Consider the following 24,705-nt stretch of genomic DNA (forward strand, 5'->3'; position numbering starts at 1 on the left):
ACTATGAGCAAACTTAGGGACTGTTCCTGCTGAATTGTGCTTAGTACAGAGGAATACCTATGCTGTCATAGTTTTATGGGATTTCTCTGTACAGACTATGAGCAAACTTAGGGGCTGTTCCTGCTGAATTGTGCTTAGTGTGTGGGGCAGTGTGTGGCCTGATTTGCAGCTAAACTCCTTCATTAATCCACTGACACTGGTTATTGAGCTTGAGTTTATTAAATAAGGGGAAGGTGTAAAACTAGGGGGAGACAGAAGTGCCAGTGATTAGTAAACTGTACAATATGTTATATAGGAAATACATAAAGACTGTACAGTAAGGGGTGAGAGGCATGTGTATAGCAGTGACATGAACAGATATAAAGTTACATAGAAATGTACAAAACAGCTAAATAATCATGTGCCTTTATAGATCAGGCTTGGGATAAAGTAATACCTACCAACCGAGCTACTATGAGGCTGGATGGGGCAGGATTACTACACATACTGATGTGCTACTACTTGTGACCACTATAAAGATGGCCGCTACACTCATCACTTCCTGGTATTACACAGTATCACATGGGAAGGGTACGGTGGCCTAAGAAGGACATTTCTATAACACTGCACACAAGTAAATGATAAGGTGCTGCAATAGAAACAATAAGACAATGCTGGAGGCAGTTTATACAGGAGCAGTGACCAGCTCCATGTTGTAGCTCCACCCCTCCCAGCTATAGTCAGGTGATCCCACTGGTGGCCAATAAAAGGGCAGCCAAGTTTGGGAGTTTTACTTTGAAAGCAGCAAGTAAGTTGCAGGTAAAACTTAGTCCCTGTGTAAAATGTATAATGAATCAATAGAATTCTTACTGAATCAGATAAAATTGAGTGTAGGACTGGCCAGATATGGGATGAGTTTATTATTAAATATATTGTAATATATGGACAAACAATCCCTGTGTTGTTTAAAGGGTAAGTCATATTCAGTAGCACAAAATGTCTCTGTCTTATATATATTGATAATGGGTTGAGTGCAGAGGACTATTGTATTTGTCTATATATATATATATTGTAACTGTGACCCCAGTATTTTATGACAATATATTGTAACAGTGACCCCAGTATTTTATGACAATATATAGTAACAGTGACCCCAGTATTTTATGACAATATATAGTAACAGTGACCCCAGTATTGTATGACAATATATAGTAACAGTGACCCCAGTATTTTATGACAATATATAGTAACAGTGACCCCAGTATTTTATGACAATATATAGTAACAGTGACCCCAGTATTTTATGACAATATATAGATACAGTGACCCCAGTATTGTATGACAATATATAAGTAACAGTGACCGCCAGTATTTTATGACAATATATAGTAACAGTGACCCCAGTATTATGACAATATATAGAAACAGTGACCCCAGTATTTTATGACAATATATAGTAACAGTGACCCCAGTATTGTATGACAATATATAAGTAACAGTGACCCCAGTATTTTATGACAATTATAGTAACCGTGACCCAGTATTTTATGACAAATATATAGTAAACAGTGACCCCAGTATTTAATGACAATATATAGTAACAGTACCCATGTAGTAACAGTGACCCCAGTATTTATGGACAATATATCAGTAACAGTGGACCCCAGTATTTTATGACAATACTTATGTAACAGTGACCCAGCCATGATTTTAATTGACATCACGTGACCCCAGTGCTTTATGACAATATATAGTAATAACAGTGACCCCAGTATTGTATGACAATAATAGTAACAGGACCCCAGATAGCTTTATGTTATGACCAATTATTAGTAATGTGGAAGCCAGTGAGACCCAGTATTAGTTATAACAAATGCAGCTGAAGTAGAAGACAGACGTTTGGGACCCCGAAGTATATGGTATAGTAGTACGAAATTGATAGGGTAGTAATATCGGTGAAGCCCAGTACTATTTAGTGTACGAGAATAGAATAGGTCGAACAGTGGAGCGACGCTCCGCAGTATCTGTAATCATTAGGGAAAGTGACAGATATATAGTCGGAAACGAGTTAGGCCCGAGGATATATGTATTGATTGACAATGGAGTCTATTGAGGGATGATCGTGTTATAGTTACCCGGTTAAAGTTGCGCAGCTATCATCACAGCGGCTTGCCTTTTCGATGTATGTAGTAAGGGTGTTGACATTCATAAAGGAAAGTTGAAGACTGGGGTCCATTAAATGACACACTGAGCACAAAGCTCTGCACTAGAGACACTTACACATTTGCACAATGAGTCTGTTCACGCGCGTGTGTCTTTAATAGAAGTGTAATTATCACACACTTGAGTCTTCAAGGTCTTTGAGGAAACTCCATTTTCTCCAACGCTTGTGAAACACTGAGAGATCAGAATAATTCACTGTAGGTATAGTGGTAGGAAGAGATATGAGGGAAAGGAGTGAGGAAGGGTCAAGACATGGGGGGTACATGTAGTTGTTGGGAGATGATAGTGGATGTTAGCTTTCTTATTTCACATGGTCGCTTAATATGAGTGTATAGTTATAGGAAGCCTTGTAAAGGTCTTCGTAGTAGTAGCATAATGAGCAGCTGATATCGGTCAGGGAGTCGGTTGTGGTAGAGAAGAGGGGTGCCGAGAGAGCGTGGTACGAGTAGAGAGATGTGTGATGAAATGCTAGTGATAATGGATGGGCGAATAAGGATTATGTTGGCTATTACATACGATGGCTGGGTGCGGTCGTACGGCGGGGTGTAACGAGTGAGTGAATGGTACGGTAGTGGGAGTAGCGTGGTCATTGTGCGAGTCGGATCTGATCTCGTGGTCACAGGTGGCTGGAATGCTGGAGGAGGTATGAAGGAGTGTGATGTAGGGATCAGATGATGAGACGGGTCATCAGTCGAGCTATGTCTAGTGGACGAGTGTGAGGCTGTTCGTAGGTGACGGAAGTGCTAGCGCAGAGGTGGGTGATATAGGCGTCGGTTGTGGTTAAATAGCATTTGGAGAGGGGCTGTTACTGGTCTGCGTTGATCTGATTGTGAGATGGATGGAGTGATGGAAGTATGATTTTGAGTGTTTGACAGTGGTAATAGAATTGGAGTCACGTAGTGCGTATAGTCACGTCGGCAGTGGATATTTGGTGAGCATATGCTGCGGAGTAGCTGAGGTGATCGTACTCTCGATAGTGAAGACCGGCCGATGATAGGATGAAGAGGTCGAACGATAAGAGAGTCGTAAGTTCGTAATGTCCGTAGATGGCGAGACATAGTTACGAGTAGTAGCGTAGAGGTGGTGATCAGGCTATGTACACGCAGAAGTGGGTAGGTGTAGACTAATACATAATATATAGCTGACATATAATATCGGTGGACGCGGTTGATGGAGATTAGTGTGTGTGGGACCACATGTGAAGTAGTTGTGATTCTAGCTAAGGATGGAAAGCCATAGTGGTTGGTTCATTGGGGCGTTACAGACGAGTCGATATTGGAGCGTGCGCGAGGAAGGTACGGTGTGTCGAGGGAGAGAGAGGATGGTAAACGGGTATGCGCTGTATAAAGTGGTGGTAGGCACAAATAGTCTGCATAGTAGAGGTGTTGGTCGTAGATAGTATGTAAGACTGTATTCGATGTCTAGTGTCTTGTGTAGTAGTGTGTCGATGAGGGTCGATAACTGTATAGAAGAGTGGAACAGTCAGTCGTCATCGCAAACGGAGGTTCGTGTTCGTTAATGGGACGCGCTGGATGTTATATGAGGGGTGCAGAGGGCGAGCAGAAATAGTGATGCGGTAGGAGAGCTGAGACTCGTGATCGACGCAATACGCGTGTCGGGAACGATCAGAGCTGATGGAGTTCACGACGTGAGTATTAGTAGTGCACAGCTAGGCATTAGGGAGATGAATGTGTATCAAGTTCGCGTTGTTGCGTATCATGTGAGTACGACGGCGAGCGAATGCTGAGTAGGAGGAGATTGATTTGCAGTAGAGGGCGTCGTGGAGGAGCGATGAAGCGAGTTGCGTCTTGTTAACTTGGATCGTTAGATTAGTAAGGCTGATAGGTGTCTCGGTGGTAGTGTGGTCCGCTAGGCAGCCGTGAGCGAGGTATTGTTATGTATTGTGTGATGGAGGGATTACCAACGATAGCAGATGGTGAGATCGAACGGCATTAGTGTGGAGGAGCTGAGAGTGGTAGCGATGCTGATCTGGTATGTACGGGGCAGATCGAGGCTGAGTGAGCTGAGAGTGAGTAGGGCGAGCGAATGGTTCGGATGCCGGAGGTGGAGAGGGAGGAAAGGATGGCGTGGCGGGTTGGAGGTAATTGCGTACACTGAGGGATGTGCACGCTAGGTTCAGAGTGGGGTGTTAGTAGAGAGCGGTAGGATCCGAGTCGCCGAGAGCGAGCACCTGCATCGTGAGCGATGAGACTTCAGAGAGCTGTGTGCAAGGTAGCGATGGAGCACGGGTAGATGGAAGGCAGGAGCAGGCAGGTATTGTGCAGAGATCTGGTGGACGTGATGAGGGTGCGGGTGAGTCGGTGCTAGTTTTAGTCAGTGGCTACTGTGGGTTAGTTGCGACAGGTGGATAGGTCTACGGTGTGGTGAGCAGCTACGGAGGATAGATAGATGCGGTGAGAGATGGACGTGCGACCGGGTAATGTGATCTTAGTAGCGTGCGGTCTTAGCCAGTTGTGGGAAGAAAGATGAGGCAGTTGACGATGCGGTGCGGGCCTGCCACCCCACACCCACCATAAACTGGGTGCACTCTAAACTCCTCCAAGTCGTCACTGGTGGTGGCTGCTTATAGTATGTAAGGAATTCAACAAAAGCTACCGGCACTGCTTCAGCGACTCTTTTTAAAGGGAAAAAAGGTAGATACTGTATTTCTCATATTTTATTGAAAATAAATAGTATAAACTTTTTGTTCACTTTATGAAAAGGTCATGTAAGTGCCTGCGTGATAACGGCGAGACAATATTGTGAGGATGCGATGAGTGGGATCTGAATCATCGACGAGAGAAGGTATGTTTGGTGAGGGACAAGGGGTGGTTTCGGGAATGAGTTGAGCACGTCGCGTAGTGTTTTGACCTGTGTTTGTGTTTTGAATGTCACCATGACAACGAAGCCCTCCCCGCCCCGCTCGCACTTGGACGAACCACCGTGAGATCCGCTGTGCTCTAAAGAATGGTATATGCAAATTAGGGGGGGCAGGGAAAACCTTTTTTACTTCCTTGTTTTGTGACAAAAAGCCACACAATTTCCCTCCCTGCCCCTAATTTACATATACAAATTAGGATTCGGTTCGACCAGGCAGAAGGATTCGGGCAAATCCCAATCCTGCTGAAAAAGGCTAAATACCAAACCGAATCCCGAGCCGAATCCTGGATTCCGTGCATCCCTAATGCTTGTTGTGTAAAGAAAAAAAAAAATGTGTGTGTGTTACACAAAAGCTATGAATATCCTGTATATTATATCCTTATAAACGGTGATGTCATCAGTTATAAACGGTGAGTTCTGATGTCATTTCTGTCACATGACTCACTGAAACTTGTGTATTATAATAAATAAAGTACCCCCAGTTGTAAAATATGAGGATATTAGAAGTTACCTCGGAGTTCCATGATAGTCATGAAACTCCTCGGTAACTTATAATATCCTTCTATTTTACAAGAGGGGGTAATTCACTATATATATTATATATTCCAGCAAGCACCTATCCACTGTCGCCCATCCGCTGTCGCCCATCTGTCTGGTGCTGAGAGAGGAAAGTGAGAGAAATGGTGACTTATAAAGTAGAAGTGGAGACGGGCAAGGACGTCTATGCTGGGACCATGAACTCCATCTCAGTGGTGCTGATTGGGTCTGGAGGAGAAAGCCAGAAAAACCCACTGGATCGCTGGGGGAAAGATTTCCATCCTGGTGCCGTGAGTATTTTATTGCTGAATGGGAAATGGATCGAGCAGGAACAGCCCATAAACTATAGGACACTGGGTTTCCTTTCTTTGAATATTTTTTTAACAAATAGTAACATGTAGTCTTACTGGGAACTTACTGGCTCCTGTATAAAAAACATTCCAGGTTTCTCACATTTTGGGGGTTATGTTTGTATATCAGTAACAAACCCCATTGCTGACCTTGTTATCTGCCTTCCAGTAACCATTATTGCTTTATTCAATAACAATAGTGCTGAGGAATTGCTGTACATGTGCTACTTAATGTCAGCAGCCGGTACCTACAGTGCAGCTTTGTTTCTGATGCCGTGTGGCTGCTGTACATGATTTTATAGACCTCATCCCGATGCCGAATCTGTTTCTGAAACTTCTTATGGCAAAAATCAGGGAGTCTCCTACAAATTCCCACTAGAAATCTGTGCAACCCAGTCTTTGACCGGCCAACTTTTTAGGTTCTCTTTAGGACTTCTCTGCTCAATTCTATTTGATCCCATTGATCTAGATCTATATTATTGTCCTTATACACAGAGTTTAGCAGAGCGAGTTACTGATAGGGATCCAGAACAATAATCACTGTGTTTAATTTGGGGGGTTTGTGTTCATGTTACAGAGAGATTTATATGAAGTGAAATGTGATAAAGATCTCGGGGAGATCCTGGTGGTGCGACTCTACAAAGAACCTTTTACTTGTTTCCCGGTGGACGACTGGTTCTGCAGATCCATTAAAGTGACCTGCCCCAATGGAGAAACATCTGAATTCCCATTTCATTTGTGGTTCTCAGGCTGCGGAACCTTTGAGATTCAACAAGGGAAAGGTAAGTTCAGTGAATCGGCAGAAAAGAAGATGGGGAGCTACTGGGGCATCTTTGGAGACACAGATCTTTACTGCTAAAGGGCTGTGGTTGCCTTGGGCTGGTACAGAAGCACAAAACATCATGTACATCATTTCTAGCTATTCTATTACAACCCAGACAGAAATACCCGAGATGTTTAAGTCTATTTGTGACTAGGAAGACAATGTATAATGTTCAAACACACAATTAATTGCCCTTTTTTACACAGTGTATCTTCCTTTCCTGCCTAAATGAATTGTTACATGTCCCTGTCCCCTTTCCCCCCATTAGTCCAGGTGCAAGGGGTGCAGTGCAGCCAAACTTGGGCACAAATGCTCTGTATCACTAGCGCCCCCTAGTGTCCCTCTGCCCAGTGGAAATGACCCCTATTGTCTTCACTTACAGAGAACATTTCAGCTCCCATTAGTGGCATAGGGTGTAAATGTGAATTTGGGTAATGTCCTCATGTATTTCTCTGTGTTACAGGAATAATCCTGGGGGACAGTGTCAGTCCCGTTATAAAGAAACAGAGAGAAGAAGAACTGGAGCAGAAGAGACAGACACACAAGTAAGTGACATGGGCACAACATTGGCACCGAGAGACTGTCCTGTGTCCTCTCTGCCCAGAAATGATACAATCTCTTATATATCTGTACTGAGAATACATCTACCCCATAGGCTCTGTTGCCTCTGCAGATACTGCATTAACTTACCCAGCCCAGGGGCAACATCTGAGAAACCACTAGACGTGTCTGTAAATATCCATTTCCTAATTGTTCTGCCCGTCCCCACAAGGAATCCCCAAACCAGAACAGAAATATCTCCCAAGTAAAAGATATTATCATTGAGTTTTCAAGTGCAATAACATTTTCTCCCTGAATTAAATCTGAGTGAAGGAGTTTGGATTCTCCAATCAAATCTAACCCTTAAATTACCATAGATGATCCCCCTCCTTCCAGATTCCCACATAGTAACAGTTACACCCCCTGTTCTGAAGATTCCTGGAAAAGTCTAAACCATCTTGTGAAGAATAGTGATGGGCAAATTTATTTGCCAGTCGAATTTGCGGTGAATTCCTGCGATTTGCGGCTGGTGAATAAATTTGGAAAAATTCGCAGGCAAAAGTTTTTTCCAAAAAAAATGCCATTTTGCAAATTTTCCACCGTGAAATTCGCTAATTATTCATTAAAGCGGAACATGACAGATTCGCCCATCACTAGTGAAGAAGTAACCCTATCAGTGCCATCATTATTCATGAAATAACAGCCATCCCTTTCCCACTGAGAGCCTTCGGGTGTCAGGAGAAGCTGGAAGATATAACTGAGCAGGAGGATTTCATTATTTACCAAAACAATCTATAAATACATTAGTGATGTCACAGCTGCAACATTATAAAGGGATTCTGACATGATTTTTATGGTGTAGTTTTTATTTCTAAATGACACTGTTTACACTGCAAATAATTGACTGTACAATATAAAATGTCATTCCTGAAGCAGCAAGTGTATTTAGTTGTAATATTGGTGTGTAGGTGCATCTCAGCTCATTTTGCCTGGTCATGTGATTTCAGAAAGAGCCAGCACTTTAGGATGGAACTGCTTTCTGGCAGCCTGTTGTTTCTCCTACTCAATGTAACTGAATGTGTCTCAGTGGGACCTGGATTTTACTATTGAGTGTTGTTCTTAGATCTACCAGGCAGCTGTTATCTTGTGTTAGGGAGCTGCTATCTGGTTACCTTCCCATTGTTCTGTTGTTAGGCTGCTGGGGGAAAGGGTGATATTAGGGATGCACCAAATCCAGGATTTGGTTCGGGATTCAGCCAGGATTTATATGCATATGCAAATTAGGATGGGGATTCGGTTTGGTATTCGGACAAATCTTAACCGGAGGATTCGGGGGTTCCGCTGATTCCAAAATAGTGGATTCTGTGCATTCCAACTTGCAGTACAGCAGTAAAGAGTGACTGAAGATTATCAGAGCACAAGTCACATGACTTGGGGCAGCTGGGAAATTGACAATATGTCTAGCACCATTTCTGATTTCAAAATTAAATATAAAAAATCAGTTTGCTCTTTTGAGAAATGGATTTCAGTGCAGCACTATTAACTGATGTGTTTTGAAAAAAAATATATTTTTCCCATGACAGTATCCCTTTAATATAATTGCAATTTCAGGGCAGAAGAAGAGCTGACAGTTAAATGAGAGCAAGATAAAGCAGAACCTACAAACTAAAATGTAAACATAAATCATTTTATAGAATGTGTATTTTTCTTACTTTAGGTGGAAAACATACGCTGTAGGGGTCCCTCGCTGTATCAATGTCAACGATGTTAAAGAACTGTCCCCAAACGATCGATTCTCCTTCTTGAAGACAGTCAGTTTTGGATTTGGGTTTTTTTCCAGGTAACGGCACCTGATCAGCTACTAATGTAAGAGTGGAGGGAAGATGACGCCGGGGCTTTCATTTTGGGAAGAACTTTTATTGTGGTTAATCTCATGAAACCCTAATATTAGTCACAGACTCCAGCAGTGAGTGGGACAGAGGGGTATCAGTTGTATCTCCTGTATAGACTCCAGCAGTGAGTAGGACAGAGGGGTATCGGTTGTATCTCCTGTATAGACTCCAGCAGTGAGTAGGACAGAGGGGTATCGGTTGTATCTCCTGTATAGACTCCAGCAGTGAGTAGGACAGAGGGGTATCAGTTGTATCTCCTGTATAGACTCCAGCAGTGAGTAGGACAGAGGGGTATCAGTTGTATCTCCTGTATAGACTCCAGCAGTGAGTAGGACAGAGGGGTATCGGTTGTATCTCCTGTATAGACTCCAGCAGTGAGTAGGACAGAGGGGTATCAGTTGTATCTCCTGTATAGACTCCAGCAGTGAGTAGGACAGAGGGGTATCAGTTGTATCTCCTGTATAGACTCCAGCAGTGAGTAGGACAGAGGGTTATCGGTTGTATCTCCTGTATAGACTCCAGTCTGTTATAACCTGACCTGTTTTATAACCATAATAACTCAATGGTGACCTGGAGCAGTGCTCATTTGACAGGGGAGTAACCAAGTCTTACTTGGGGTCTCAGTAGACCATATTTGTTTGCAACTGGTTATATAGCAAGTTAGAAAAATGAAATAAATAATTGGTTGCTATTGGTAACTGCAATGGTGGAGTTTAGCACCTACAGTATATGTGTAAATCAGCCCTGGTGTGTTCTATCCATCCTCTCACCCGCAGTTCTCTTGGGCCTAAGCTGAAAGGCTTCCTAAAATGCTCCAACTCCTGGACCGACCTTTGTGACATCAAGAGAGTCTTCTCCATCCAATGGACACCAATCTCAGGTACATCATTTGTTAATGAGGGAATCAACAGCTTTGTGATAGTGATGGTTAATAACTTTCATTTAAAGGGACTTCACACCTTGAAATTGACTGTTAGTATTAATGCAGACTGTGGGATTCTAATGAAATTTTGAATAGTGAAGATCACTATAATTAATAAGTACAACAATGAAACTGAATCCTCATAGTCAATCTATTATTGGTTGCTGGGGGGCCAATGACATTCCCATCTATAGAACAATTTCAGTTTGTAGCTGGACAGAGGCAGAACAGGGTGACTGATCATTTGAAAATGATTGAAAATTCAACAATTAGGTTGCTAAGAATAGGCCAAGAGATGCTGTCCTAAAGGTTCAATTGAAGGTGAACTTCCCCTTTAAGACGTTTGTGAGGCCCATTGAAAGAATCTATAGGAGGCTGAAAATAAAGAAAATTATTGCTGATTTCTGGTGGGATCTTTCTAGATCTGGTGTCTGAGCTGTGGAATGAAGATACTTTCTTTGGGTACCAGTATCTAAATGGATTAAATCCACTGATGATCCAGAAATGTCTCGGGATTCCTGATAATTTCCCTGTTGATGATGTGACGGTGTCTGCGATTCTAGGGACGTCCACAACCCTCCAGAATGAACTGCAGGTAGGTGCCTCCTACTGACCTTCATTGCTCTGATCTGCCCTGTCTTATCATAATCTGCCCTGACCAGAAACCCTAAGGGGCAAATTCACTAACCCGCGGAAATTCGCCTGCGTCCACTTCGCTCACATCGCCATATTTCGCCAAGCAAAAATTCACTAGGACAATGCTAATTCACTAAAATGCGAAGTTGCGTCCAGGGCGCGGAACGATGGTGAAGTTTTGCTAGCGTTAATTCGGCAAGTAAAGCGAAGTTGCGTTGGCTAATCTGCCAAAAATTTTAATTTTTAAAAGGGCGGGTTAAAGTTAAATTTAAATGGACGTATATGTTGCAGCAAATACATTACATTACACAAGCCCAGGGAACCTTAATAAAAAACAAAAACAGTTGTTATAATGCCCTAAACATGTGCCCAGTGTATAGTTTGTGCCATATGTAAGGAAATGTAGGGGGGAAGCCGGGTACCCCAAAACAAATTTACGATCATTTGCAGCCTATCACCCTGAAAAACTGAAGTTGTAGTGAATTTGCGTAGTTACGTCAATTCGCCTGGCATTAGAGTGCGAAGTACCGCTAGAGTCTATCTCCTTCGATAATGAATTCCTCTTCAAATGTCAAAAAATCCATATTTTAATAATTTGTTAGTACTAATGGAAAAAGTTTTGTTTTTCCCTGAATGCTGCCCTTTCTCCCATTTATACAGGGTAAATGGAGACAACGAGCTCTGTTTAAACAAGCCCACACCATCCTAAAGTTGTAGGCTTTTTTAGGTTTTCAAGAAAAGTTTACCTGGGGGTTGATATTTTGTCTTCAAACCTGCTTCTATCCAAACATAGTAACATAGGCTGACAAGAGACACACATCCATTGACTTCAACCTTTGGTACCCCTCAGGATCCTTGTATCATCCCCAGTTGTTCAGCCATTCACAGGTTTTCCCAAACAACATAGTTCCTTTTGTTCAACCCATTGACCTATATGAGCGAATGTGACAGGAAGTAAGGAGGAAACATGACTTCCTACTCTGAGGATCACAGATGGTCAGATGGATCACAGAAAATTGGATGGTCTTTTTGCCACCCCTGCTTAAGTGCCACCGGCTCTCACCTTCCCTCATTGCAACACAGTTAGGGTAGAAATGTATTAGAATCAACGTAGCTAACATGGGTATCTACTGATATGGGCTCACCACAGATGTTACCATTTCTAGACTATTTCAGATGGTTCTTATTTTACCCTAAAGCCATGACCCACATTGAGTCTTTCCTCCAAGCAATGAGGCCTTTCCATATTTCTTTTATTGCCATGGAAACTAGATTCATAGCCTGTGGTTGTATCTGCTAAAAAGATCAATAGATTATAAATGGAACCTCTGTGGAGCCCACAAGGCTACCCCAGTCCATGCCAGTCTCTCATACCTAATTAAAGTCCTTGTGAAACATTCCAATATTATATAGGAATAAGGCACATTGGGATCACTTTCCTGTCTATTGCTCTGGGCATTGTCTTGGGGCTTGGTGGAGCAGAAGACATCAAAGACCAGGGCTCTATTGAGTATTTTACTATGGGCAATGGGGGGCTGGGCAGTGGCAAGGCTTTTGATTTAAATATTATCAGTCTGAAGATGAAGATACAACACTTATGGGGTGAAGGTTCTTTAAGAAGACCATACTGGGTGGCACCACCTTCATCTCTTCTCTTTTTTATATCAACAGAATGGAAACATCTTCCTGGCAGATTACAAGATCCTTCAGGGAATCTCTACAAATGTTGTTAATGGAGAAACCCAATATCTTGCTGCCCCAATGTGCCTGCTCTGGAAATCCCCCCAGGATAAAGTTGTGCCTATTGCTATTCAGGTAAATATTGGTGACGGCAAACCTGATTGGTTAATCCATACACCCAGTGGGCCAGATTCAATTCCATGAGGAACATTTATGTCCCTATTCAAATCCCAAATTCCTTATAGACTTCAGATGAGTTTTCATGAGCTAAAAGCCCAGGTGCAATTCAATGAAAACAACTTATCTTTATCACATAACCATTCTATTGAAGTTTATGGTAAAAACTGAATTAGTAGAAAAGTTTTGTCCTCAAATTAAATCTTCTCCAATACTTAATGAACAAACTGCTCCATGTGCCACCTGCATCCAGTGATACATGTAATACATAGAGATGTGTATAAGTGACACACAAACATTGGGCCACATTCAGTTCAATAAGAAATATGTCTCATGGTTTATCTCATGAAAACTCAATAGATGTCTATGGGGAATTAAATTAGGTGATGTTTTTCTCATTCAAGTGAATCTTGCTCAAACTCTAGGCGGAACATTTGCCTTATAATTCCTGCCTATGTCAAGCAACTTGTAGAACCTTCACCAAGTTAACCCCAATAACCGACACACATGATGCAACAAAAATGACCTATTGGCAAACAAAAATACTGGTGTTTCCACATATAGTGCAACAAAATACCTAACGGCATATGCTTCAGCCAAAATAACTAGGGATGCACTGAATCCAGGTTCGGGATTCGGCCAATATTCTGCCTTTTTCAGGAGGATACGGATTCGGCCGAATCCTTCTGTCCGGCCAAACCGAATCCTAATTTGCATATGCAAATTAGGGGCAGAGAGGGAAATTGCATGACTTTTTGTCACAAAATGAAGTAAAAAAATTTGCATATGCAAATTAGGATTCGGTATTCGGCCGATCTTTCCCGAAGGATTCGGTGCATCCCTAAAAATAACCAATGATGATCATCGTATGTAACAAAGAAAATAACTATCAGTAAATTATACAACAATAATAACTTCCTATCCGCATCTTTGCAAGGGAAATACTCACCCACTGCAATCCTAGGTGTAACTAGAGACGGGGAGCTACAGGTAACTTTGGGGTGACTGGGACAGTATCTATACCGTTGTTCTGTTTGTTACAGCTGAATCAAACCCCAGGGGAGGAGAACCCAATCTTCCTGCCTACTGACCCCAAGTGGGACTGGACTTTGGCCAAGCTGTGGGTGCGAAACTCTGAGTTCCAGGTCCATGAGATTGTCTCTCATTTCCTCTACACTCATTTGTGTGCTGAGATCTTTAATGTCACTACCACCCGGCATCTCCCAATGGGCCACCCTGTGTACAAGGTAAGAGACGAACAAGCCGAAGCTGGATGAATATCAGGCTTTTTGCAAGATTTGGTTTGTCAAATCCTTGGAGTTCAACCAAACCAAATCAAAACCATTCGTTTATGGGTAGGGGAATATCATTATTTTAACAGGTCCAGAACTAGAGGTAGGCAGAAGAGGCCTGTGACTGGGGTGCAAAAAATGAACCTTAGCTACCGGTCTACCCTTAGTTCCTATTGGCTGAGCATTGCTTGACCATCCCACTTCCCCCCCAATCCTCACTTTGGGGGTGGGAATCAAGGGAGCGGATGGCCCAGTATTGATCATATCAGGGAATGAAATGTGTACATAGACTTGTTACTTTATAGGTGTCCCAGGAGGCTGCAGGGGTAGAATTTGGAGATGTGGTTTAGGGGAGGTGTGTATATGTTTAAGCTGAGAGAAAGGTGTCGTATTTGGAGACTTGCTGTGTAACTCAGGTTATACATATTTTATCTTGATGACAAGTAGAAGTAATGTTATTGTGAAACAATGTGATTTAATGAACAAGTGAACAAAAAGCACATGCAGTGCAAGAGTTGAATATGAAATGTTACATTAATGGGGACAATCATTTTCCTTGTGTTTTCTCCTTTTCAGCTGATCCACCCACATCTCCGTTACACCCTGGAGATTAATACACTCGCCCGACAGACTCTTATTGGCCCAGACGGCTTCTTTGATCAGGTGAGAGGATTCCCTTGGCCATTAAAGGTTATTCCAAGTGAGAGGAATGAACAATGATTCCAACCTGTCCCTTTCTCAGGTGCATGAGACATTTCTCATAACATAATTGTCCCCATAACAATCACAGCATCTGCTCACCTATTTCAGAGACTGCAGTGGGGTGCAATTTCTCTCTGAATTATATGAACCTCATTATATTCGTGAAACTGCAGACTCCCCTCCAAATATTGCTTAGCCCACTGCTCAAGAGACTGTAACCAAATAAGGGTTATCTATATCAAACTCTATGCTGGTGCACTCCAAAATCTGAACAATGCCTGGGTGCTGGTTATGCATAGATAAATATCAAAAGCATCAAAAAAACTCACAGGGCTTTTATAGTGCAAAAAAAATTCAATTCATTTTAACGTTTTGGCTCACAACTTAAGCCGTCCTCAGGAACACTTAGTAGCACACGTCAGGAGGTTCCACTAGGAAAAATAAAACACAAGTTTGCAAATGAAACAAATATAAACTTTATATAAAACAGTAGTGAAAGAACTTGGGCAATCTAATACACAATGCACTCCTGCACTGGGGACACAGAGGACCTACCTAACACACTATTAGGTACCTGACTGTTTCGCCAACACAGTCCTTTTTATTATCAAAGTCCCAATCCTCTGGAAGGGGTTAATGACCCCACAGTTTAGTTCAACTGAAATGTCCCTTCCCCAGAGCTTTTATACCCCAGGTAGCGCTAACTTTCCCAAGAGTACCTCTACCTTTGGAACTTAGCAGCCGCTCCCACGTAGTGAGTAAATGACCTGTCCTCACCCAGGGGCCCCACGTTTGTATCCTCCCTTGGGTGTCTCACTCACCGAGGTGCTCTCAGAGGCAGTCACACTGGAGATTACAGGCAGCTCTGCAGCAGGATCAATCTCACCAGTGGCACCTTTCACCTCCTGAGTCTCTAGCATCTTGGCAGGGAACCGTATGGGCTCTCTCTGTACTTCTAGAGATGCAGAAATCTCAACTAAAACTGCACAGCATGAAACAGCAGCCTGTCTGCACTCCTGGACAGTCTTACGCACATTGGTTCTGGCTGTATGCTGCAGCAGGGGAGCTTTTATAACCTCTCTCTCTCTCTCTCTCTTAACCCCTTGCAATTGGCTCCAAACCCAGGCTCTTCCTGGATCCTCTTTTTCCCAGGTGGCCTCTGGGGCTTCCAGCCACTCAGTCACTCCCCTGCCTGTAACCAGACTCAGTGATGTCACAGGCAGAACAGGGGTAAGGCGTGTCTGATCCCCTACATTCTCCCCTTGGACAAACCGGCAACGTCCTCACTTGCCATATGCCCTGGCATAAACAGTCAATTTTTGTATCACTATGGTTACCTGAGACCCTAACATTAGCCTTACCTGGCGACCTGCACTTACCCAGTCCTTTAGATCTATCTGGAGTATCAGAGGTTTCAGGGGCCACCTTCATGCCAACAGGGTTCTCCACAGTAGTCTTCTCTCAACTCAAAAACCTATCCTCTTCAGGGGAGATACACTCACAGATGGAAGGCTCATAATAAGACTTCTGTACTGTAGAACTTTTGTAAGTCTTGCAACTTCAGGCCTGATGACCCACCACTTGGCACATATGAGGTTAAAAGTACTAGTACTGGATCTATTAACCTGGGGGTCATGTATTGTACTTGTCACTCTACTGCTTATGAAAACCAGTGCACATTTTAATTGTAAGCACCTCCTGCATATGGCAGATGTCGCTTCACTAGCTGTAAAATTCTAAATACCATTCTCTAGAGCTTTATAATGTAATTATATGGGAGACCTAGGTGAGTTTCTATTTTCTTTTGGGAGCATATGATATCAATGTAACACAGCATCAATCAGTTCCCATATTGCCCCTAACTGTTCCTGTGTGAATGTCCCCCAGGCTGTGGTGATTGGGAATGGGGGAGTCCCTGTGCTACTTGCAAGAGCCACGGAGAGTCTGACCTACAGCGCCCTCTGTCTCCCGGATGATATTCAGGCAAGAGGAGTTGAGTCTGTTCCCAATTATTTCTACAGAGAAGACGGGATGAGAATCTGGAAAGCCATGGAAAGGTGGAGAATCGCTTTATTTTTCTTTGATACAATGGCATTTATGCAATAATATATGCAGGCTAATATCCCATAGCTGCCAATCAGGAGCTCATTTTATCTGCATTCGACCAGTACAAACTGACTCTTGGGTTTTTGATCAGTCTATAATATTTTACAATAATCAATTTAAGCAAAAGAAGAGGCAAATATGCTGATCATAGATTTACATACAACCTGTTTAACGGAATTACTGGCTTTGGGTCAAAGCAAAACATTTTACATGGATTGTTTTGGGCAACTAGTAGGGCTCACTTCCTGGTTTATATTATTCTAGTTTTATATAAATAATGGATTACAAGTACACACAATCTGGAAGTAGAAGTTGGCTGCCAAGCCCCCCAATACCACCCTGAGAAATTACTAGTTATTTAAACCAGAATGATTTATCTGTTTGATGATATAATATTCTTTCCCCAGCTATGTGTCTAACATTGTCCATTACTATTACCCGAATGATCAAACCGTCTCTAAAGACCCAGAACTTCAGGCTTGGGTGGCAGAGATCTTCCAGGAAGGCTTCCTGTCTAATACAAACTCAGGTATGGCCCAGAATTTGGACACAAAGATAAAGACTAGAAGGCAAAAAGTCTAAGGCTCAGTTGTGTTGCACCAGAGTCAAATGGAATCTCATTATTTGAACATTTAGCAATTTGCTCTACAGCAGTCCTGGTCAAACCTTTTCATTTAAGCCCACTTGAAGGTCCAGCCTATGGCCAGGGCAACCTCCGCTCCCTTACAGTTAGAAATATAGGAAAATGTTTGTGTATCCATCATTCAGCCATTGTTTTTCTCAATTCATATTCAGCCCAAATCTCACCCCAACAGAGCCTTAAGTTGGACTTTTGTGCTCTTCTAGGAAAGCAAATGGGCATTCTCATCCTAACTAACCTTTAGAGCACCCCTGCCCCACAGTTTGGAAACCACCACTCTATGTAGACCTCAATTGCACAAAGAAAACACATTGTTCAGAGACTCTAAAAGAACTTTATTCATAGAAAAAAAATCAGAGCCTTCTGCTAAAGAAGTTCTATGATGTTGTGTGGGACCCTCGCAGAGCAGATCTGGTTGAAGAAAATACAGAAGTATAGAACTGGACAGCTTCAATAGTGATTTTGTGACCCCCCCCCCCGTAGCACCTTGAGCAAAATTCCCCATACACTGGTATTAGCCCAGAAAGCAGAGCAGTGTCTTTTAAAATGTTCAATATCGACAATATCCCTTTAAACATAGATATAAACTGATCTGATCACAGCTAATATTCTTATTACAGTGCTACGCAATATGTTGGCGCTATATAAATGCATGTTAATAATTCTTATTGTCTGCTCCCCCAGGAATCCCATCATCCTTTGTAACCCGGGTGGAGCTGACCAAATACCTGACTATGGTGATGTTCACATGTTCTGCTCTACACGCTGCAGTAAACAGTGGCCAGGTGAGAGGCACCTATGGAGCCATTGTAGAATTTAACTGAATTATTTTACTGCAACCTGGTGGCCTCACAATACAGTTTTATTTCAAACTGCTGGACAGGCCTCATGCATTGGATTTATAGTTCCTCTTATACAGTTATTGCTGTGTGACCCTTTAGTGATCTCTCTACTTAATGCCATGACCTGGGGTGTGACCCTACATTCCTTCACTTGTTCCACAGTTTGACTTCTACTCCTGGATGCCCAATGGTCCATCCACCATGAGGAAACCTCCCCCTACTGCTAAGGGCGCCACCACCTACCAGAGTATCCTGGAGACGTTACCAGCTATAAACACAACTGCTTCAACCATGGTCACTGTCAATCTCCTCAGTAGAGAGCCACTAGATCGGGTGAGTATTTGTTGCATCTATTGATTTTGTTTGAAGACCTAAAACTGAAGAGATGAACCACGAACAGTCTTTTATAATGGCAGCACCCAAGGACCGGTTGATCAAATGATGGCTCTCTGTTGTCATGAATACCAAGTTAGACCTCTCCAAGTGTCTAACTATCACACCTTCCAACTGAGAGACCTTTAATGGTATTTAATGCAAGTTGATTAAATACAGAATGGGTTGGACAGCCATTCTTCCTGTTTCAATGTAAGATGAAGAGCACTTTCACCTTACACTTGACTTTTTGGTTCTTCAGAGGAATTGTGGGAGGAGGAAAAGGTATCAATGTCCCAGTTGGAGCCCCTTATGTTGAATATGGGTATTTTCCCTCTTTAATGCAGTTTTTTGTCCAGAGTTTCTTAGTAGTTTCATTTCTTTTCCTAACAGTTTTATGAATGACACATTTATCAAAGCAGGTAGATTTGGTCATTCACCAGAATGTGTTCAGCTGCTGAGCACCAACACCCTTCACGGTTATTAATCCCTGATGCAAATCACATGGGCAGAAAATGAATTTGGAGACTTATTTTCCACGCTGTAAGTTATCAGTGATGTGATTATTAAATCTGTCCCCGTTTGTTTATTCATTTAGTCCAACTCTAAGTTCAGTAGAGTTAAAAGCCCGCTATTAGCATTCTAACATTTCAAATATCTCAAACCAATAAAAATAGAAAATGAATGTAAATTGCAAAGTAGCTCAGAGAAGAACTGATTCATTTTTTGGGGGTTGGATCTCAATTAATTGAAACCTGAAAGTCAACCTTGATTGTCAGTCATGGTGACACTGGGAGTGAACACGTCTTTGCTGTCCAAAATATTCTTGAAACTGTGACTGAACGATATCCCAATGTTTTCCTATATCTGTAACCTTATTATGAGCTGCCCTGGAACTATAGTAGGTTGACCCCAATATTACTATATATCTGTAACTGTGTTATGAGCCAAGGGGAACTGTAACCAAACATTGAACCTCCAATAGGGGAGCTTGCTATTATAAAGTCTTTAAACCAGAATTTTGCCATGTTTCTCCATTTAATCTGGACTTGACTGTTGTATTTCATTCCAGAGACCACTCGGACGATACATAAACAAGAACTTTGTTGAAGATGTGCCAAAGAAATGTGTTGAGCAATTCAGAGATACGTTATGTGAGATTTCAAAGGATATCAAACTGAGGAACAAGATGCAGAAACTAACGTACCATTACCTGGATCCTGAGGAAATTGAGTGCAGTGTCTCTATATAGTTGCAACTCCCATGGGGATCAGTCTCATTCTATACTTCTTTCTGCTTTATAATGTGTCTAAATAAACATGTAACACTTGGGCTCCTGTGTAGGTTTGATCTGATGCTCACATTGATGTTGCTGAGTGGAGGCGACATGGTCCCTTCAATATATGCCAAAGGCAGAGTGTGCTCAATACTTCATTAGGGAACGAATTGAATGCCATGTGGGCTTGTGGCCTCACTGTATCCATGTGTGTCCCCTTATACAATAACTATTGTGACCCAAACTGACCCCTTCCTTGTCACTCAGTAGAAGGGAATGGCAAATGATGAAGAGGAGAAGGGAATATATACAGTAAGTGTGTGTAATTTACTAGTACCATTTGGCTTTTGTATCAACCCCAAGATCAATAGCCCTAAAACATAACTGTCATAATTGTCCTCTGATACCTTCCCAGCAGCCCCTGTGCTACTGACATCAGCAGGTTATGACACAGATTTGGACTTTCACAACTGACCAAATATGGCAGTGTATAAGTATGAGTTGCCTTCCAATGTACTGGACCATAGAATGAATGGAATTCCAGTGCCAGTATATCTATTATGTTTTTAACCCATGCTTAGTAGGTGTTGACAGTTTCTTTTAACTCTCCCTATGTAAGCAGGTTCCCCAGATCAGGATTATCCCCATCCTTAGTCCCCACATTCCTTTAGGTACAAGAACCAGAACCTGAGCTTACTTGCACTTGCCCAAAAAGTAGCAATTATACATTGAGTTTTTATAAAGTCACTTTCCCTGGTATCAGAGTCTGGAATCCTCTTGGTGTCAAATCCTGGAGTCCCCCTGGTATAAGAGTCTGGAGTCCCCTCCCTTGTTTCAAAGGCTGAAGTGCCCCTGGTAACAGAGCTTAAAGCTTCTTTGGTATCAGAGCCTGAAGTTGCCCTGTGGCAGCCCGACATTGCCCATACAACAAATGGATTGCCACAGCTTGGTTGTTTTAGAAGGAGAAATGAGGCCCCACTAATTAGTATTAGCTCTAATACATCTAATGGCAGCAATGGGCGCTGGGGATTTAGTGGATAACGGAAGAGCAAACACAGTCACCCCTAAAACTGACAGTTTCCCTCTGGAACCTGTGCCTCATGAAAGAAGACTGTAACATTTTGTACCAGGGAAATAATATATTTTCCCAGTATTATGGCTGAATGAACCCTTTGTAGGACCCACCAACATCACAGGCTGGGACACCAGTGCAAGACATTTATTTCCTAATCCTTCACTGGTCACAATATCAGCAATTCCATTAAACAGCAACAGACTGTCCCACAGCAAGTCCAGTTGATTTGACTTATTTCTATAGATATAATTCAGTTAAATTCTATAGTGGGTCCATAGGTGCCTCTCACCTGGCCACTGTTGACAACAGCGTGTTGAGCTGAACATGTGAACATCACCATAGTCAGGTATTTGCTCAGCTCCACCTGGGTTGCAAAGGATGATGGGATTCCTGAAGTTTGGTTGAAAAAAGGGAACTTAATAAATATTGAAAAGTATCTCCAAATCTGCACTCGGTTTGAAAAAAGGGGATGGCAGTTCCCCTTTAAGTGAAGATATGGAGGGATTAGGTGTCTGGCTGCCAAACTCTCAGAATGAGATCGGTTGAAAGGTCTTTTAGTTCCATCTTTAATCTGATTTCCAAGTAACTTTCATAATCTTGCATTGAGTTAATTATTTATTTTATTAGTTTGTTGGTTCCATTCTCTTCACTGGGCTGTGCAATAGGGGCTATAGATTTTGTAAGGGGGTAGATATTAGTGATGTGCCGGTTGGGTTTTTGCAGACCCGCACCCGACCCGAACCCTCAGCCCACGCCCGCCCGCATCCGACTTCCTTTTATATACGCGCCGACGGCTATAAAGCTGGAAGTCGGCATCTGAAGTTGGCGAAAAGGAGTGTGAGGTCGGCCCAAACCTACCTGACCCGCGAATAAACCTATCGGGTTGGCCCGCACATCACTAGTGAATATAATAGATGTATTTGGTGTTTTGTTCTAAGTTCCAGTCACTAGAGGGCAGCATGGGCTACGGCATCCCCTCTATAAGGTTCTGAGATCAGAAGAGATTATCCTGGGAAGTCTGGATGAGACAGTGACTAGTTTGCTGAAGTCGTATTGGCTGGTAAATGGGAGAAGCGAAGTCCAATGTTACTGAAATACAGGTCCGGACTGAGATTTAAAATAGGCCCTGGCATTTCAGGTACACAGAGGCCCAATCAGCCCCCACCAGCCCACTAAATACTGACTTTCAATAAGACCTTATAGCAGCCCCTCTGGCATTTGCCAGAACCCACAGATTGCCAGTCCGGGCCTGCTGAAATATATACTTATATATACAAGACTTTACATAGAGTTGTGCTCTACACAATAATGAAGTGAATGGGGGAAAGAAGAGCAGTAGCACAGGTAATAGCCCAGGTGAGTTTCACATGCAATATCATTTAGATAGAGCAGGTAGTGTTAGGGCAGCATCTGTGGAGCTCACCTTAGTTGGTGAGGAATAGAAGGCCAGGTATCCCAGTTCCTGATGCTCCATTGGTTGGTAGGAAGGGGTTGGTAACATGGCTGCATTTTTTAGGTTCACAATTTCAGGTTTATAGGTTCTTGTAACCCCTTCTTGGCCACCCCCTGTGCCATAGGTTATACACCATTACCTTCCCCGCCCCCTACTGTGACACGCCGGCTGAGCCTCTGGGCACGTTCACAACGGCATCTCTCGGTGCGCATGTGCAACGAGGTTCCTTCGCGTACATGTGCAGACGGCGCTGAGCAGCGCTGGAAAACATTTTTTTTTCAAATCCCGTTATCTGCAAAGGGGGTCTGGTCCAGCAGTGTCCCGCCGGGCCAGTCCGACGCTGCTGCCAGAACACACTGCACAAGGACAAGGGCTCCTTCCCCCTCTCTTCAATTTAGGTCCAACCCGTAGTTGGCCAGACAGGGGATTTCCCACCATGTGGAACTTTTAGGACATAGGGGAATTAACCCTAATGATCATTACACATATATATTAATTTATTTTCTCTTTCTTATTCGGCTTACATTTCTTCTTGGTGGAGTTTGTGCAAAGGCAAAGAAGGAAACCTGGATCAAAATCTCTAAGGTTGTTTGGGCTGCTTTGCTTCCCTATTCCTTGAAAAGACATTTTGCAAATACTTTGGTCTAAAAAAATCTGACCTCTTGCACTGTACCTTCTTCTGTCCTGGTGGCACCAGTCTCTAGAGAAGATCTTGTCTTCTCTTTTTTATGACGAAGAGGACGAGTCTGAACATACAGCCCTTGTTCTCGCTTTAGTTTCCCTTTACTTAAGAAATAAAGTCAATCCTGGGTGTAGAAGAAACAACAGAATCACAGAAGTCAAAGGTCTTCCCTTCATCTTTTAAACCTTGAGGAATATGTCCAGATGCTCACAGACCAGTAAGTAGTGATTCTGGTTCCCATTGAGGAAAGGTAGTTGGGAGGGTCTTACTACTTTTTCTGACCTGAAGAAAGTTATGTCTGTGTCAAACTGGAGTTGATAAACACCATCATTTCAATTGTCTAACAGGAGACTGACTCTTGTCTATATATGTGACAAACACATGCCTCCCCCCCCCAAATATCAGAACAGCACCAGTGCTCTGCAATACAGAACTTTACAAGTCCATTAGGCAGCACTCAGCATCTATCTATGATGAAGATAAAATCTATGATGAAGATAAAATCTATGATGAAGATAAAATGTTTGGAAGATCCAGCTGTAAAGCATTTCTTCACTGCTATTATTAAAATGTGTCCTCCAAAGAGACAGAGTTGTAGAATAAGACTATCGGCATGGCCCAAATTAACTCATTTATAAACTTTGCATTAGGCAGATTAATTCTCACAGTGAAAATATTTGCCCTGCGTATGGTTATATTTCTAAAGCTGGATAAAAGTGGTGTATTTACTGTGCAAACAGAATTGCAATTTTTTTTCACACTGCGAATGTCCATAAGAGCTTTTTAAATATGGCAAAAATCGCAAATTGCAAATATTTATGGGCTCACTCTGCATTTGAATTTCGCCACTGGTGTAGAAAAAATTCACAAAACAGTTTTGCAAATTGCGAATTCAAGTTACTGTCAACACTATTTTCGCGTACAACAACCTTGCACAGCCGGCGCACTCACACAAACACCATTCTCTTTTGGGAACAATTTGCGAAAATTTATGCAAATTCATAAAGATTGGAAAGATGGGTACAGCAGTGCAATATTTAGCGTTCAGAAAAAAGCTTGGACAGTACAACCATTTGCGAATAAATATATGATGCGTGAATTTTATAAATGACCCCTATTGTTTCCTGACACACATGTTAACTCCAGTGCATGACACTCCTGCTAGGCTCCTGCAGTGATTTATATATACAGTAATAGACTGATTATTGCTGAAGATCAGAACTTATGTCTCCATTGTGTCCACATGGAACACCAGCAGAAGACCCCCAGGCACCCCATTGTTGGCTGAGCATAAGGCATTGCTGTCTACCCTCACTTTTGTTCTTCTTGTCAAGTCTGTGAGGGGTTTAACATTGAAGATGTAATTAACTGTGATAATTAAAAGTGTCTAGTCTTTAGTGGGGTCTTTCTGCCTGGCTGACATTTATCAGGATGTAGATCAAGACCTGCAGAACAGTTTCTATCTAGGACTTTTTAAAGATCATCTTCACAGGTCTTGCTGTATCTGACCATATTAACCAAATACACTTGTACAAAGTCTTGGAACCCTTCCAGGCTCTGAAATGTTGCTGGGGCAGGTTTTAAACCAAATCGAGTGACTGTAAAATAATACAAACCAAGTAATGC

General features: G+C 42.5%; 1 protein-coding gene across 1 annotated transcript; it reads left to right on the plus strand.

Annotated features, from left to right (window-relative positions):
- Positions 1–783: 783 nt before the first annotated feature.
- Positions 784–19,922, plus strand: alox12b.S (arachidonate 12-lipoxygenase, 12R type S homeolog; the record flags this gene model as incomplete). Its single annotated transcript, NM_001095796.1, is given in 15 exon segments — positions 784–798; positions 5,692–5,909; positions 6,547–6,751; positions 7,256–7,337; positions 9,050–9,172; positions 10,001–10,104; positions 10,569–10,741; positions 12,454–12,597; positions 13,683–13,886; positions 14,508–14,594; positions 16,521–16,690; positions 17,147–17,268; positions 18,064–18,164; positions 18,384–18,554; positions 19,666–19,922. Coding segments are annotated over 14 exon segments (2,013 nt in total). The 3' UTR covers positions 19,846–19,922.
- Between the last annotated feature and the right edge of the window lie 4,783 nt (positions 19,923–24,705).

Source organism: Xenopus laevis, chromosome 2S, assembly GCF_017654675.1.
Source record: "Xenopus laevis strain J_2021 chromosome 2S, Xenopus_laevis_v10.1, whole genome shotgun sequence".
NCBI classification, from domain to species: Eukaryota; Metazoa; Chordata; class Amphibia; order Anura; family Pipidae; genus Xenopus; species Xenopus laevis.